Source organism: Crocodylus porosus, unplaced genomic scaffold (genome assembly GCF_001723895.1).
Source record: "Crocodylus porosus isolate Cpor-Errol unplaced genomic scaffold, CroPor_comp1, whole genome shotgun sequence".
NCBI classification, from domain to species: domain Eukaryota; kingdom Metazoa; phylum Chordata; order Crocodylia; family Crocodylidae; genus Crocodylus; species Crocodylus porosus.
In genome coordinates this window covers 76,053,678-76,064,553 of record NW_017728947.1, presented here as the reverse complement: position 1 = coordinate 76,064,553, position 10,876 = coordinate 76,053,678, and the positions used below count along the sequence as shown (strand labels likewise).

The window sequence follows — 10,876 nt, the reverse complement described above, 5'->3', positions numbered from 1 at the left end:
GTTTAAGAGGAGGTTAGATGAACATCTTGCTGGGGTCGTTTGACCCCAGTATTCTTTCCTGCCATGGCAGGGGGGTCGGACTAGATGATCTGCTCAGGTCCCTTCCGACCCTAGAAGGTATGAAACTATAAATCCAATCACTTCCTTTTTCATTGTTACTCAAATGGAACTTCAGCATGACCAGTCGACATCACTAAATATCCATGGCTGAAACTGCAGAGCTCCTAATCTAGCACCTCCCTCCCTCCCCTTTCTTTGGGCCTCTCAGGGAAACAGGGCATAGGCAAACTAAAGACGTCTTTTGAGCCTTAAGTTTTTAGGTTTGGGCATCCTGAAGGAGAACGTGTGCCTCCTACCTGGCCAGTCCTTCCTCATAGAGGTAGATGACAAGTGGATCATAGGATGTCACCAAAACATACAGACGCACATCAAATTTGAAATCTGAAAGATAATTGACAGAATAAGTCACTATAATTACTTCCCAAAAGTCTCCACACAATACATTTAGCTGAGGGGAAACAGCAGACTAAGAAAAACTGTGGTTTAAAATAGTCTTCCAAATATCCCAAATCAGCAGAAACTGATGCTTCCCCAACAGGAAGCTGCCAGGTTAAGGGATTCCCCAACCCCTATTTTGTGGGTGCTGGAACATTTAAAAGGAGGGGGGTACCCCAAAAAAGATTATTCACATAAGCCATAAGTAGGTAAGAACCACAGAAAGGAAAGCTGTCAATTCCTAAGAACACTCACCATCTATGAGCAAAGGGTTATTGATGTAACGGGAGACCAGGATGTTTTCTTCCAGAGAAATCTGGTTCGGCTACAGAACAAGATAAGAGAATCCAACAGTAAGGAAACCTTGTCTACAAGGTTGACTTTACCAAGAAGCATTGGTACCAAAATAACCACTTTCTTCCAGCCTTTCACTTCCAAAGGTATTTTGTGCCCTGGCAGCTAGGCTTGGAAGAAACTGGCCAGCTGCATAGTGCTTAGGTGAATTAACTCAGACTTAATGGGAATAATTGTGTGGAACCACATATACACCCCATTATTGTCATTTGCGTTCCTGCAATCAACGGACAAATCAAGAGACACCCACAAGAACAGCCCAACCAAGACAGGCGATGACCACAAGAAGTACCCAGGTAAGAGACAGGGGGCCAGATAGTCCTGGGATTAGGGGGGCAGTATATACACCCTCAGGAGGCCTTAAATGCCTCTAAACTAATGCTCATAGTATGGGGAACAAGCAGGAGGAACTTGCCCTCCTGTTGGCTAACACAAGCCCAGATACAGTGGGGCTCACTGAAACTTGGTGGGATCCAACACACGACTGGGTGGTAAACATCAAGGGCTATAGAGGCTGTACAGGCGGGATAGGGATAGAATGGAGAGGAAAGGTGGGGGTGTGGCACTCTACGTCAAAGAGCAATACATGTCCTCAGCAAACAGCACTGGGTCAGAGGAGGGGCAGACTGAAGTGCTCTGGGTCAGAATACAAGGGGGTCAGGGGGAAAGGGATTTAACAATAGGTGTCTACTACAGACCACCCAACCAGGGGGAAGAGCTGGACTGGGAATTCTCAGGTCAGCTCACAGAGGCAGTTAAGTCAAGGGACGTGGTCATCATGGGTGACCTAAACTATCCAGACATCTGGTGGGAAGAGCAGTCAGCCATATCTGGCCGCTCACATAGGTTCCTAGGCAAGTAACGGGACCTCCATCGAACCCAGGAGGTACACAGTCCCACCACAGGAAATGCCTTGTTGGATCTGGTCCTGGCCACAGGCGATGACTTGGTGAGGGGACTGCGGGTTCTTGACCACCTGGGCGATAGCGATCATCGCCTACTGGAATTAACCATCCAGCGCAGGGTGTCAAAGGACTGCAGCAAGGCAACAGCCCTGGACTTCAGGAAGGCGGATTTCAATGAGGTAAGGAGACTAGTCAGGGAGGCACTGAGGTCCTGGAAGGGAGGAGAGTTGGGAGTCCAAGAAGAGTGGTCGTTCCTTAAGGAGATGATCTTTCAAACCCAAAGGGTGACGATCCCAATGCGGATCAAAGGGGGAAGAGTGCTCAAAAGTCCCCATGGCTCACCAAAAGCATCCAGGAACATCTCAAAGCTAAAAAGAAGGCTTACACCCAATGGAAGGGAGGGGCCATCACCAAGGAGGATTATATCTGCATTGCTCGAGATTGTAGGGGGGCTGTTAGGAAGGCTAAGGTGGAGACGGAACTGGGACTAGCGACCCAGATCAAAGATAACAAGAAGTCCTTTTTTAAATACATAGGGGGTAAAAAGAAGGTACTGGGTAACATGGGGCCTTTGCAGGACACGTCTGGAAATCCGGTGGTCGCACCAGACAACAAAGCTAACCTCTTTAACAAATTCTTTGCCTCTATTTTTCTGAGCAGGGACTAGGTCACCCCTCCCCCCACACTGGGATCCTGGACAGACGTAGGGGAGGTGCAACAAGGCCCAGTTTCAGTGAGGACCTAGTAGGGGAACTTGATGCGTTTGAATCAGCAGGTCCTCATGTCCACCCCAGAGTGCTGACAAAATTGGCAGAGGTGATTGTGGGACCCCTGGCACAGCTTTATGAGCACTCATGGTGCTCTGGCAACGTGCTAGAGGGCTGGAACAGGGCCAATGTAGTCCACACTTTCAAAAAAGGGAGGAAGGAGGACCCAGGAAACTATAGGACTGTTAGTCTTACCTCAGTCCTGGGAAAGCTCTTTGAGAAAATTATCCAGGAGCATATCTGCAAGGGACCAGCAGGGGAGATTATGCTTAGGGGCAACCAACATGGATTCATTAGAGGCAGGTCCTGTCAGACCAACTTGGTTGCCTTCTATGACCAGGTCACAAAATCCTTGGACGCAGGCGTCTCGGTGGACGTAGTCTTTCGGGACTTTAGGAAGGCCTTCAACACAGTCTCTCACCCCACTGTCATTAAAAAATTAGGCAACTGTGGTGTCTACAGTCAGATGGGTTGCAAATTGGCTGGAGGGCCACACCCAGAAAGTGGTGGTGGACGGGTCATTTTCAACCTGGAGGGATGTGGGCAGTGGGGTTCCCCAGGGCTCAGTCCTCGGGCCCACACTGTTCAACATCTTCATCAGTGACTTGGACAAGGGGGTGAAAAGTACCTTGTTCAAATTCGCAGATGACACTAAGACGTGGGGAGAAGTGGGCACGCTAGAAGAGAGGGACAGGCTACAACTAGATCTGGACAGGTTACAGGGGTGGGCAGATAAGAATAGGATGGGTTTCAATACTGACAAGTACAAAGTACTGCACCTGGGGAGAAGAACCAGCAGCATACCTACAGGCTGGGAAACTCCCTTCTCATTAGCACAGAGGCAGAAAAGGATCTTGGAGACACTACTGATTCCAAGATGAACATGGGGCACCAATGTAGGGATGCGGTCAGGAAGGCTAACCACACCTTGTCATGCATCCACAGATGCAACATGAGCAGGTCCAAGAAGGTGATCCTCCCACTCTAGGCCGCAGTTGGAGTACTGAGTCCAGTTCTGGGCGCTGTACTTCAGAAGGGATGCGGACAGCATCAAGAGGGTTCAGAGGAGGGTCACTCACATGATCGGGGGCAGCAGGGCAGGCCCTACAAGGAGAGGCTACGGGACTTGAATCTATTCAGCCTCCACAAGAGAAGGCTGAGAGGGGATCTGGTGGTCATCTATAAACTGGCCAAGGGGGACCAGCAGGCAATGGGAGAGTCCCTGTTCCCCTGAGCACTACTGGGAGTAACAACGGCCACAAGTTGATTGAGAGTAGATTCAGGCTAGATATCAGGAGGCACTACTTCACAGTCAGGGCAACTATGATCTGGAACCAACTTCCAAGGGAAGTGGTGCTCACTCCTACCCTGGGGGTCTTCAAAAGGAAGCTAAATAATCACCTAGCCGGGGTTGTTTGACCCCAGCATTCTTTCCTGCCCATGGCAGGCCAGGGACTTGATGATCTGCCCAGGTCCCTTCCGACCCTACCAACTATGAAACCATGACGACAAGTTTACTGCAACTTGGCTGCTCCATATTAATTATATTTGTGCTTGCTTTTACCCAACAGTGAGAGCTACCCTACAGTAACTTTCCTGTAAGTGAAACAGGGCTATGCTACTATTGGTTAGCTTTCACTTACTGCAAGTGAAAAGCTGATGTTGAAATAACTACGGAGGAGCAGTTGCAAAACAAGCCTCCATCCCATTAACTGCATACATAGTTGAAGGCTGAGGAATTTGGTTTATGTGGGGCTCAATCTCACTCCTAGAGGCCACAGTTTCAGTTGAAGTTGCAATGCCCAGATTGTAAAGCTCTGCTCTAATCACCTGATTGGTAACAGACCTGCAGAACTGAACCCCCACCCCCATCTCAGCTTCCAGCAGCAATGTAGGTTGCTGTACCACCAAAAGCACTCAAAAGGAAGAAGCTGCAGCCAAGAAAAACGTACATCGAGACCACAGTGCCCGGACAATGAAGATAAGCTCTCTGATGGCACAGATATAGGCACAGGTGACGGGTAGGGGGGGCACGTGCTCCCTTGAAATTGGCCCCTGAAAGTGGGGCAGTTTTTTTGTCACATGGGACAGCGGTTTGTTGGAGGGTAGGGGGGCACTAAGCCGAAGCACAGAAGTATAGGAGTGGATATGGGGTTTTTAGCCCACCCCCAGGCTTGCCCACAAATAGTGTCCCCTCCCAGACTCAAGAGGCACCAGTCACCCCTGGGTATAGGTCACCAACTATGGAGCAAGAACACAGTTCACATGAAGGACCTCTTCAGACAACTTTCACTCTTTACTGTTTGCAAATCCCTTTTTCTGCACCTAACCAGTTCAAACAATTTCTGTTTGGTAAAATGGTTTCCCCTCTCCTGTTTCTAAAGAAATCACCTTCCGGCCCATCATCTACTTTGAGTATGCATCCATGTTACCAGCTGTGTTAGCAGGACCAGCCTGAACTAACTACCATCACTGAAAGATTTCTGGCTTTCTTGGTGTAGTATGTAAATATAGCAGCCTATTTTATTCAGAATCAGAGAAACAGTTTGTGAGGATTTTTAAACACTTTCCATGATGAGATAATAAGACACTCTCCTGCATGGGGATCACATTTCAGGGAAGTGGAATTTAAGGCCAAAGGAGCTGACATACTGCTGGAATAGATGCATAAAGAGGGAGATAGGGAAAAGGACCCTTCTGGGACCTAGGTCATGGCCACCTGCCCAACACATGCCTGAACTTCCCTCTCTTTCAAGCAAAGAGAAAGCAGAGTGCAGCTCTGGAAACAGTTACTTCATGAACTTGGCTAGCCATCCCCTTTATTGCATGGGAAAGGATCCAGATACAGAACAGATGGGTCAGCCTGGCCCCTTTAGTACAGGGGCTGCTGAAGGGGTATAAGTGAAAATAACATGACTCACCAGCCAATTTTGTAGCATGCCAAGAACTTCTGTCCCATTGGTCCCTAAAGTTTGGAATTCCTTCTCTGCTTCTGACTCCAAACCAGACTCATTTGTTTCCTATGAGAACCTGAGTACCTGCAGAGCTTACGAGGGGCAAGGAAACTGCCACAAACAGAACACTGAACTCACCATTAGCTCCACTATACCCCAAGAGAGATATAGCAGCATTTGTACTATATATCAGCAAAGTCCTGTGTCCAACACACAGAACAAGTGGCTCTCCTGCCATGGACAATTTCAGTTTGCTTAAAGTTTATGCGACTGATTGGGCCTGTCAAAGGCCAAGTTGACAGAAAAAAGAACAAACTCAGGGCAAACAGAGGCAAGGCAATAAAGATTGTCTTGTATAGATCTCCACATCAAAAATGCCATCTAGGATTCCCACTCATAAAACTCTCTGGAATTGTTCCTCAGGCTAGCTTGCAGCCATTAGGGTAGCCCCGGATGCAGCTGCACAACTGCCTAGGCTGACTCAGGGACCATCTGTTGGTTACTTTTGCACCTGACTTGAAACAGTATGTATGCAAGACAACTGTGACATGCAAAGAAATCAGGTGAGCTATGTATAATGGGAGTAGAAGTTGACAGCTGCTGAAGAATGCCAATACTTAGCATATACTTAATGGTGAAATCCACTGTAGTGCCACCTGCAGTGAGACTTTACTGTACACCTTGCCCCAGTGACAGTGGGCAAGGTTGACAGTGTCAAATGCAAGCAAGGGAGTGGGTTTGATTTTCTGCTGAGCACTTACACTGTTGATGAGATAAACACCACGTCCCCTGGAAGAGGCCACAGGTTTCACTATCCAGGGACCCCTGTCCTTCGAGTAGGAATCTAGTCAAGAAAAAAAACAAAATTTAAAGAGAGCCTGCCAATTTCTCCCTTCTCTATAATTTTATTTCTTATAAGAAAGGCTGTGTTTTTCCCCTGGCTTGGCACACCAAGGGGTATTCTCTTCATCCCTAACTGTTTCTCAGGGGCTAGGGCACTGCTCGCCAGTCACTTACTGCAGAATTCCTGATACTCTGCTGGCAGGATGAAGGTCTGAGGCAAGATGTGGAATGTCTTGAACCCGTGGGTCTGCTGCATACGACTGACGTTCTTGTATAATCTGTCCTTCCGGGTTAGTTCATATGATCTGAAGTCATAATAAGATAAGCAACCAACTCTTTCTCCAAGGAAGACTCCTCAATAACTTCTACCAGTGTCACAGTTCTGCCACAGCAACCTCAATCCTGACCTACACAACCACCTGCTATTTCATTACAAGATTTCCCTAATGCTTTGCTGATAACACCACAGTCCTCATTTGCAGTACTCCCTGCTAATCTTACCATATGTCTCCCAGAAGACCAGAGCACAGTGAGCTATGTGATCAACACAGGTAACCTAGCAGAGGTTATAAAGAACCCACCACCTCTTCATTTACACCTCAATAAATAAAATTTAAAAATCCAGTTTAGGTTAAGAAAACAGCAGTAAACCCACATTCTGCCCTCCCTTCCTCTAAAACAGCGGTGAGCAACCTGTAGCACAAGTGCCACAGGCAGCCTTGGTGTGTGGCATGCAGCATATCAGGGAGAAGATAGGCAGCACAGCAGTAGATAGGGCAGAAGCAGAAGGCAGAGCAGGAGACCAGGCAGGGAGCACAGAGTAGTGAGCAGAAAGCAAAGCAACATATCTGACAGAGGAAGGGAATCAGATCAGCACTCGGGGAGGGTACAGGCTAATTTGTGGCACAAAAATTGCCCCTACTGCCCTATAAAAATATCTGTAACAGAGACCATGAATAATTCAGGGATGCTCTGGGACTTTCAAGTGCTGCCCACCCCAGATTCTTTCCAGACACAACATTTTCCCAGACCCCTTCAGACACTAATGAAGATTTCAGAAAAGCATCACCTGTTGCTCTTACCTGGGGAAGTGATTGACTTTCTGAATATCTGTGAGGGTGCGCAGCAGATAGGGCTTCAAGTGGGATCCTGTCCACATGAGATTATAATCACTGCTACTAGGGTGCACCTGAGGATGGGACAGCCAAGAAACTGGTGAGACACGCCCATCACTGTAAGGCAGAGGTTCTCGAACTGCAGTCTGCGAGCTCCATTCACGTGGTCCGCAGAAAGGTTGCAAAACAATCAAGAATATCTGTACTTGTAAGGTAAGACTACTGATATTAAAATACAAGTTGTGTGCTTTGATTTGTAGAACAACAAAAACAATTTATTAAGTGGTCTGCCAAGACTCTCAGCAATTTTCAAGTGGTCCGTAAAAAAAAAAAGTTTGAGAACCACTGCTGTAAGGGATTAAGCACTATACCTTCCAAGTCAAAGCACCAAAGCAGTCACCACCTTACAGAACTCTCTTCTACCTATTTCTTATGCCATTATCATTCAAGTTCAACACTGTTGGACAGGGTCAATGGGAACTATGAAACAACTGCCACACTTCATCCTAAAATTTAGCTAGCAGGTAAAGTAGTTTACTTAGGCAGTCTAAATCCATCTGTACTGCATTCTGGAGACCCAAGAAGCCTTGGAAATGTGTTCACGTTTGTTTAAAAAACAGAGCTCAGAGAATTAAAACATTCACAGATATTTGGCTGAAGTGTTATAGACTGCAGACAGGGTGCTCTTGTGAAACAAAATAGGTAGCTAGAGGGTCTGAGCATAAGGAACCAAGCCAATGCCCCTGCCAGCTATTTGTGTTAAGGGAGGTACAATAAGAAAATCGATTTCCCTATTGCTAGTTAACAACTCTGAAAAGGCTGGCTGTGCAAAGGGATAATGGGCATTCTTGTAAGACACCTGAAACAAAGTATTCTCTGTTTGACTGCCAGAAGGTTAAAGGATTTGCAGACCCAGAATCATGACTTATTTTCTTAGCTGTAACCCTACAGTGGTTAGAAGCTCAGAACTTCAATCTCTCCAGCAGGTGCCTAAACTCAGCGGCTCGCTACCTTCCCAAGATCTGCTGCACACACCTCATGGAATCCATGGGCAGTCAGAATGCTGCGCACCAGGCGGCTATCTGTTCGCACAATTTTGTAAGACAAGTGATAGCGCTCTGTGAAGGCAAGAGACAGGGAGTTAGTAACTGCATCTGGACCACAGATGGCTTGAGTAAATGGAAAGAGCACAGGTGAATCCCTGCTCCAGGAGGAATAAGTGTGGAATGACCTCTGGCATAAAACAGCTACTCTTCCTCCCTAATCATCACCTAGATCAGGGGTGGGCAAAATCAATGTGTGGGCCATATCCAGCCTGCCAGGCAATTTCATCCAGCAAACTGTATCTGGCCTGGTCCTTGGCTGCCCCCCTGCGCTTGCATAGGGCTGAGCCCTGCTCACTCCCACTGTGCTTCCACCCTCACTTGTAGGATGGCCCTAACCCCAGCCCCACAGGTAGGGTGGGGGAAAATGGCAGTAGCAGGGGAGAGGGGACGGGAGGAGAGAAAGTAGGGAAGCTGCAGGGGATGGGCAGCAGCAGCAGCAGACAGGTGGGAGAAGTGGTAGAGGCAGCAGCAGATGGGTAGGAGTGAGAGTGAAATGGTAGTTGGGCAAGAGTGCAGGGCCCATGGCAGTGCCCCAGGACCAGCAAGGACCCAGGGCAGGACAGTAGGAACATGAAGCCCAAGCCAGCAGGGGCACAGGATTTGCCTGGCTTCATTACATGGGGCTCACATGCAGTTCCTGGGTTCTCCACCTAAGTCACATCCTTCTGGGGTCAGCCCTGCACGATGGAGTCATAGGCACAACCTACTCACTGCCATGCGCAGCTCATTGGGAACAGCAGGGAACTCCATACTATGGTGCTGGGCCAGCTCCATCCCTCTCCCTGCCACCCCAGCCAAGCCCCATGATATGCACTGCTGGCTTCATCATGCAGGGCTCCCCCCAGCAGCGTATGGCTCAGGAATGGGAGCCCCATGTGACAAAGCCAGCAGCCTGGTCACATCCAGTCTTGGGGCTCACCAGGACCACACACCACTGGGGGGCTCCACCTGGTGCTGCTGCTGCTATGGGGGGAGTGAATTTGTAGGGGGCCCCCCACATACACATCCCACAATAAACACGTACCACCCCCCACAACATTTAGAACAGGGGTGACCAAGATAGGGTCTACGGGCCAGATCTAACCCAGGAAGTCATGTCATCCAGCCCCTGCAGCCCCCTCCTCGGATTTGGGAATTTTGCAGTGTGGTAAATAGAAGCAGTGTTAACTGTTAATTAGCAATTAACACTACTAACCCTTGTCCTACCACCAAATTTTCAGATCTGTGAGGAGTCCAGCAGGCCACATCTGAACCATAGAGCCAGATAACCTGGCCTCTGGGAATACCTGCATAACCAGAGATTTGACAGCAGGAGGAGCAGAGACTGCTGTGGCTCTGCCACAGCAATTAACACCACAGCTGAATTCCAGCCCTGTAGGCCCTGCCCCACACTCCAGATCCAGCCCATGGGGCCAAGTGAGTTAGGTATCCCATTTAAATTTTTTTAAATCTAGGACTTGACAAATTTCTGGAGAACAGCCTTCAGTAAAATCAGTCAGTCAGATCCCAAATATCTTATCCACATCCAATTTCTAAGGGACAGGCTACAGCCCTGCTGTTAAGCCTTATCCTATGATGGGGTTGCCCTCAGTCTCTATCACTAGAGACATTTATTAATGACTCAAGTTAAAAGGTACAAAAGCTACCTACCACAGGTTAGCTTCTCCACTCCCTAGGCAAGAAAGCCTCAAGCATTCCTTTCTAGCCTGGGACATTGCAAATGAGGCACAGATTAACTACGGGAAGGCAGAAACACAGATGTGTCAGCATCTTGTGGAAAGAAGCCAGTGGGCCTGCAGGGAAGGTTATGCTTAGGGGCAACCAACACAGGTTTATTAGAGGCAGGTCCTGTCAGACCAACCTGGTGGCCTTCTATGGCCAGGTCACCAAATCCTTAGATGCAGGTGTAGCAGTGGACATAGTCTTTCTGGACTTTAGGAAGGCCTTCGACACTGTCTCTGACCCCGTTCTCATTAAAAAACTAGGGGACTGTGGTGTCGATACCTACAGTCAAATGGGTCGCTAACTGACTGGAGGGCCGCACCCAGAGAGTGGTGGTGGATGGGTCATTTTCAGCTTGGAGGGATGTGAGCAGTGGGGTTCCGCAGGGCTTGGTCCTCGGGCCCACACTGTTCAACATCTTCATCAGTGATTTGGACAAGGGGGTAAAAAGCCCCCTGTTCAAGTTTGCTGATGACACTAAGATGCAGGGGGGATGTGGGCATGCTAGACGGGAGGAACAGGCTGCAATTGGACCTAGACAGGTTACATGGGGTGGGCAGATGAGACTAGGATAGGATTCAACACTGACAAGTGCAAGGTGATGCACCTGGGGAG

At 48.5% G+C, this 10,876-nt stretch overlaps 1 protein-coding gene across 6 annotated transcripts in view; it reads right to left on the bottom strand.

The window, feature by feature from the left end:
- The window catches only part of TTLL5 (tubulin tyrosine ligase like 5), a 170,208-nt gene that overhangs the window by 157,539 nt on the left and 1,793 nt on the right, over nucleotides 1-10,876 (bottom strand). For 5 of the 6 annotated variants that reach the window (XR_002104025.1, XR_002104024.1, XM_019551869.1 and 2 more), the window contains exons 2-7: nucleotides 8,469-8,551; nucleotides 7,401-7,507; nucleotides 6,493-6,623; nucleotides 6,237-6,319; nucleotides 751-820; nucleotides 357-441 (exon numbers count right to left, since the gene is read on the bottom strand). Coding sequence is in view for 4 of the 6 variants with exons in the window: in XM_019551869.1 (XP_019407414.1) it covers nucleotides 357-441; nucleotides 751-820; nucleotides 6,237-6,319; nucleotides 6,493-6,623; nucleotides 7,401-7,507; nucleotides 8,469-8,551 (559 nt within the window). In the remaining 2 variants the exon portion in view is untranslated. Of the gene's footprint in view, nucleotides 1-356; nucleotides 442-750; nucleotides 821-6,236; nucleotides 6,320-6,492; nucleotides 6,624-7,400; nucleotides 7,508-8,468; nucleotides 8,552-10,189; nucleotides 10,276-10,876 lie in introns of all 6 variants that reach the window. The other variant, XM_019551873.1, reaches the window with a different exon arrangement.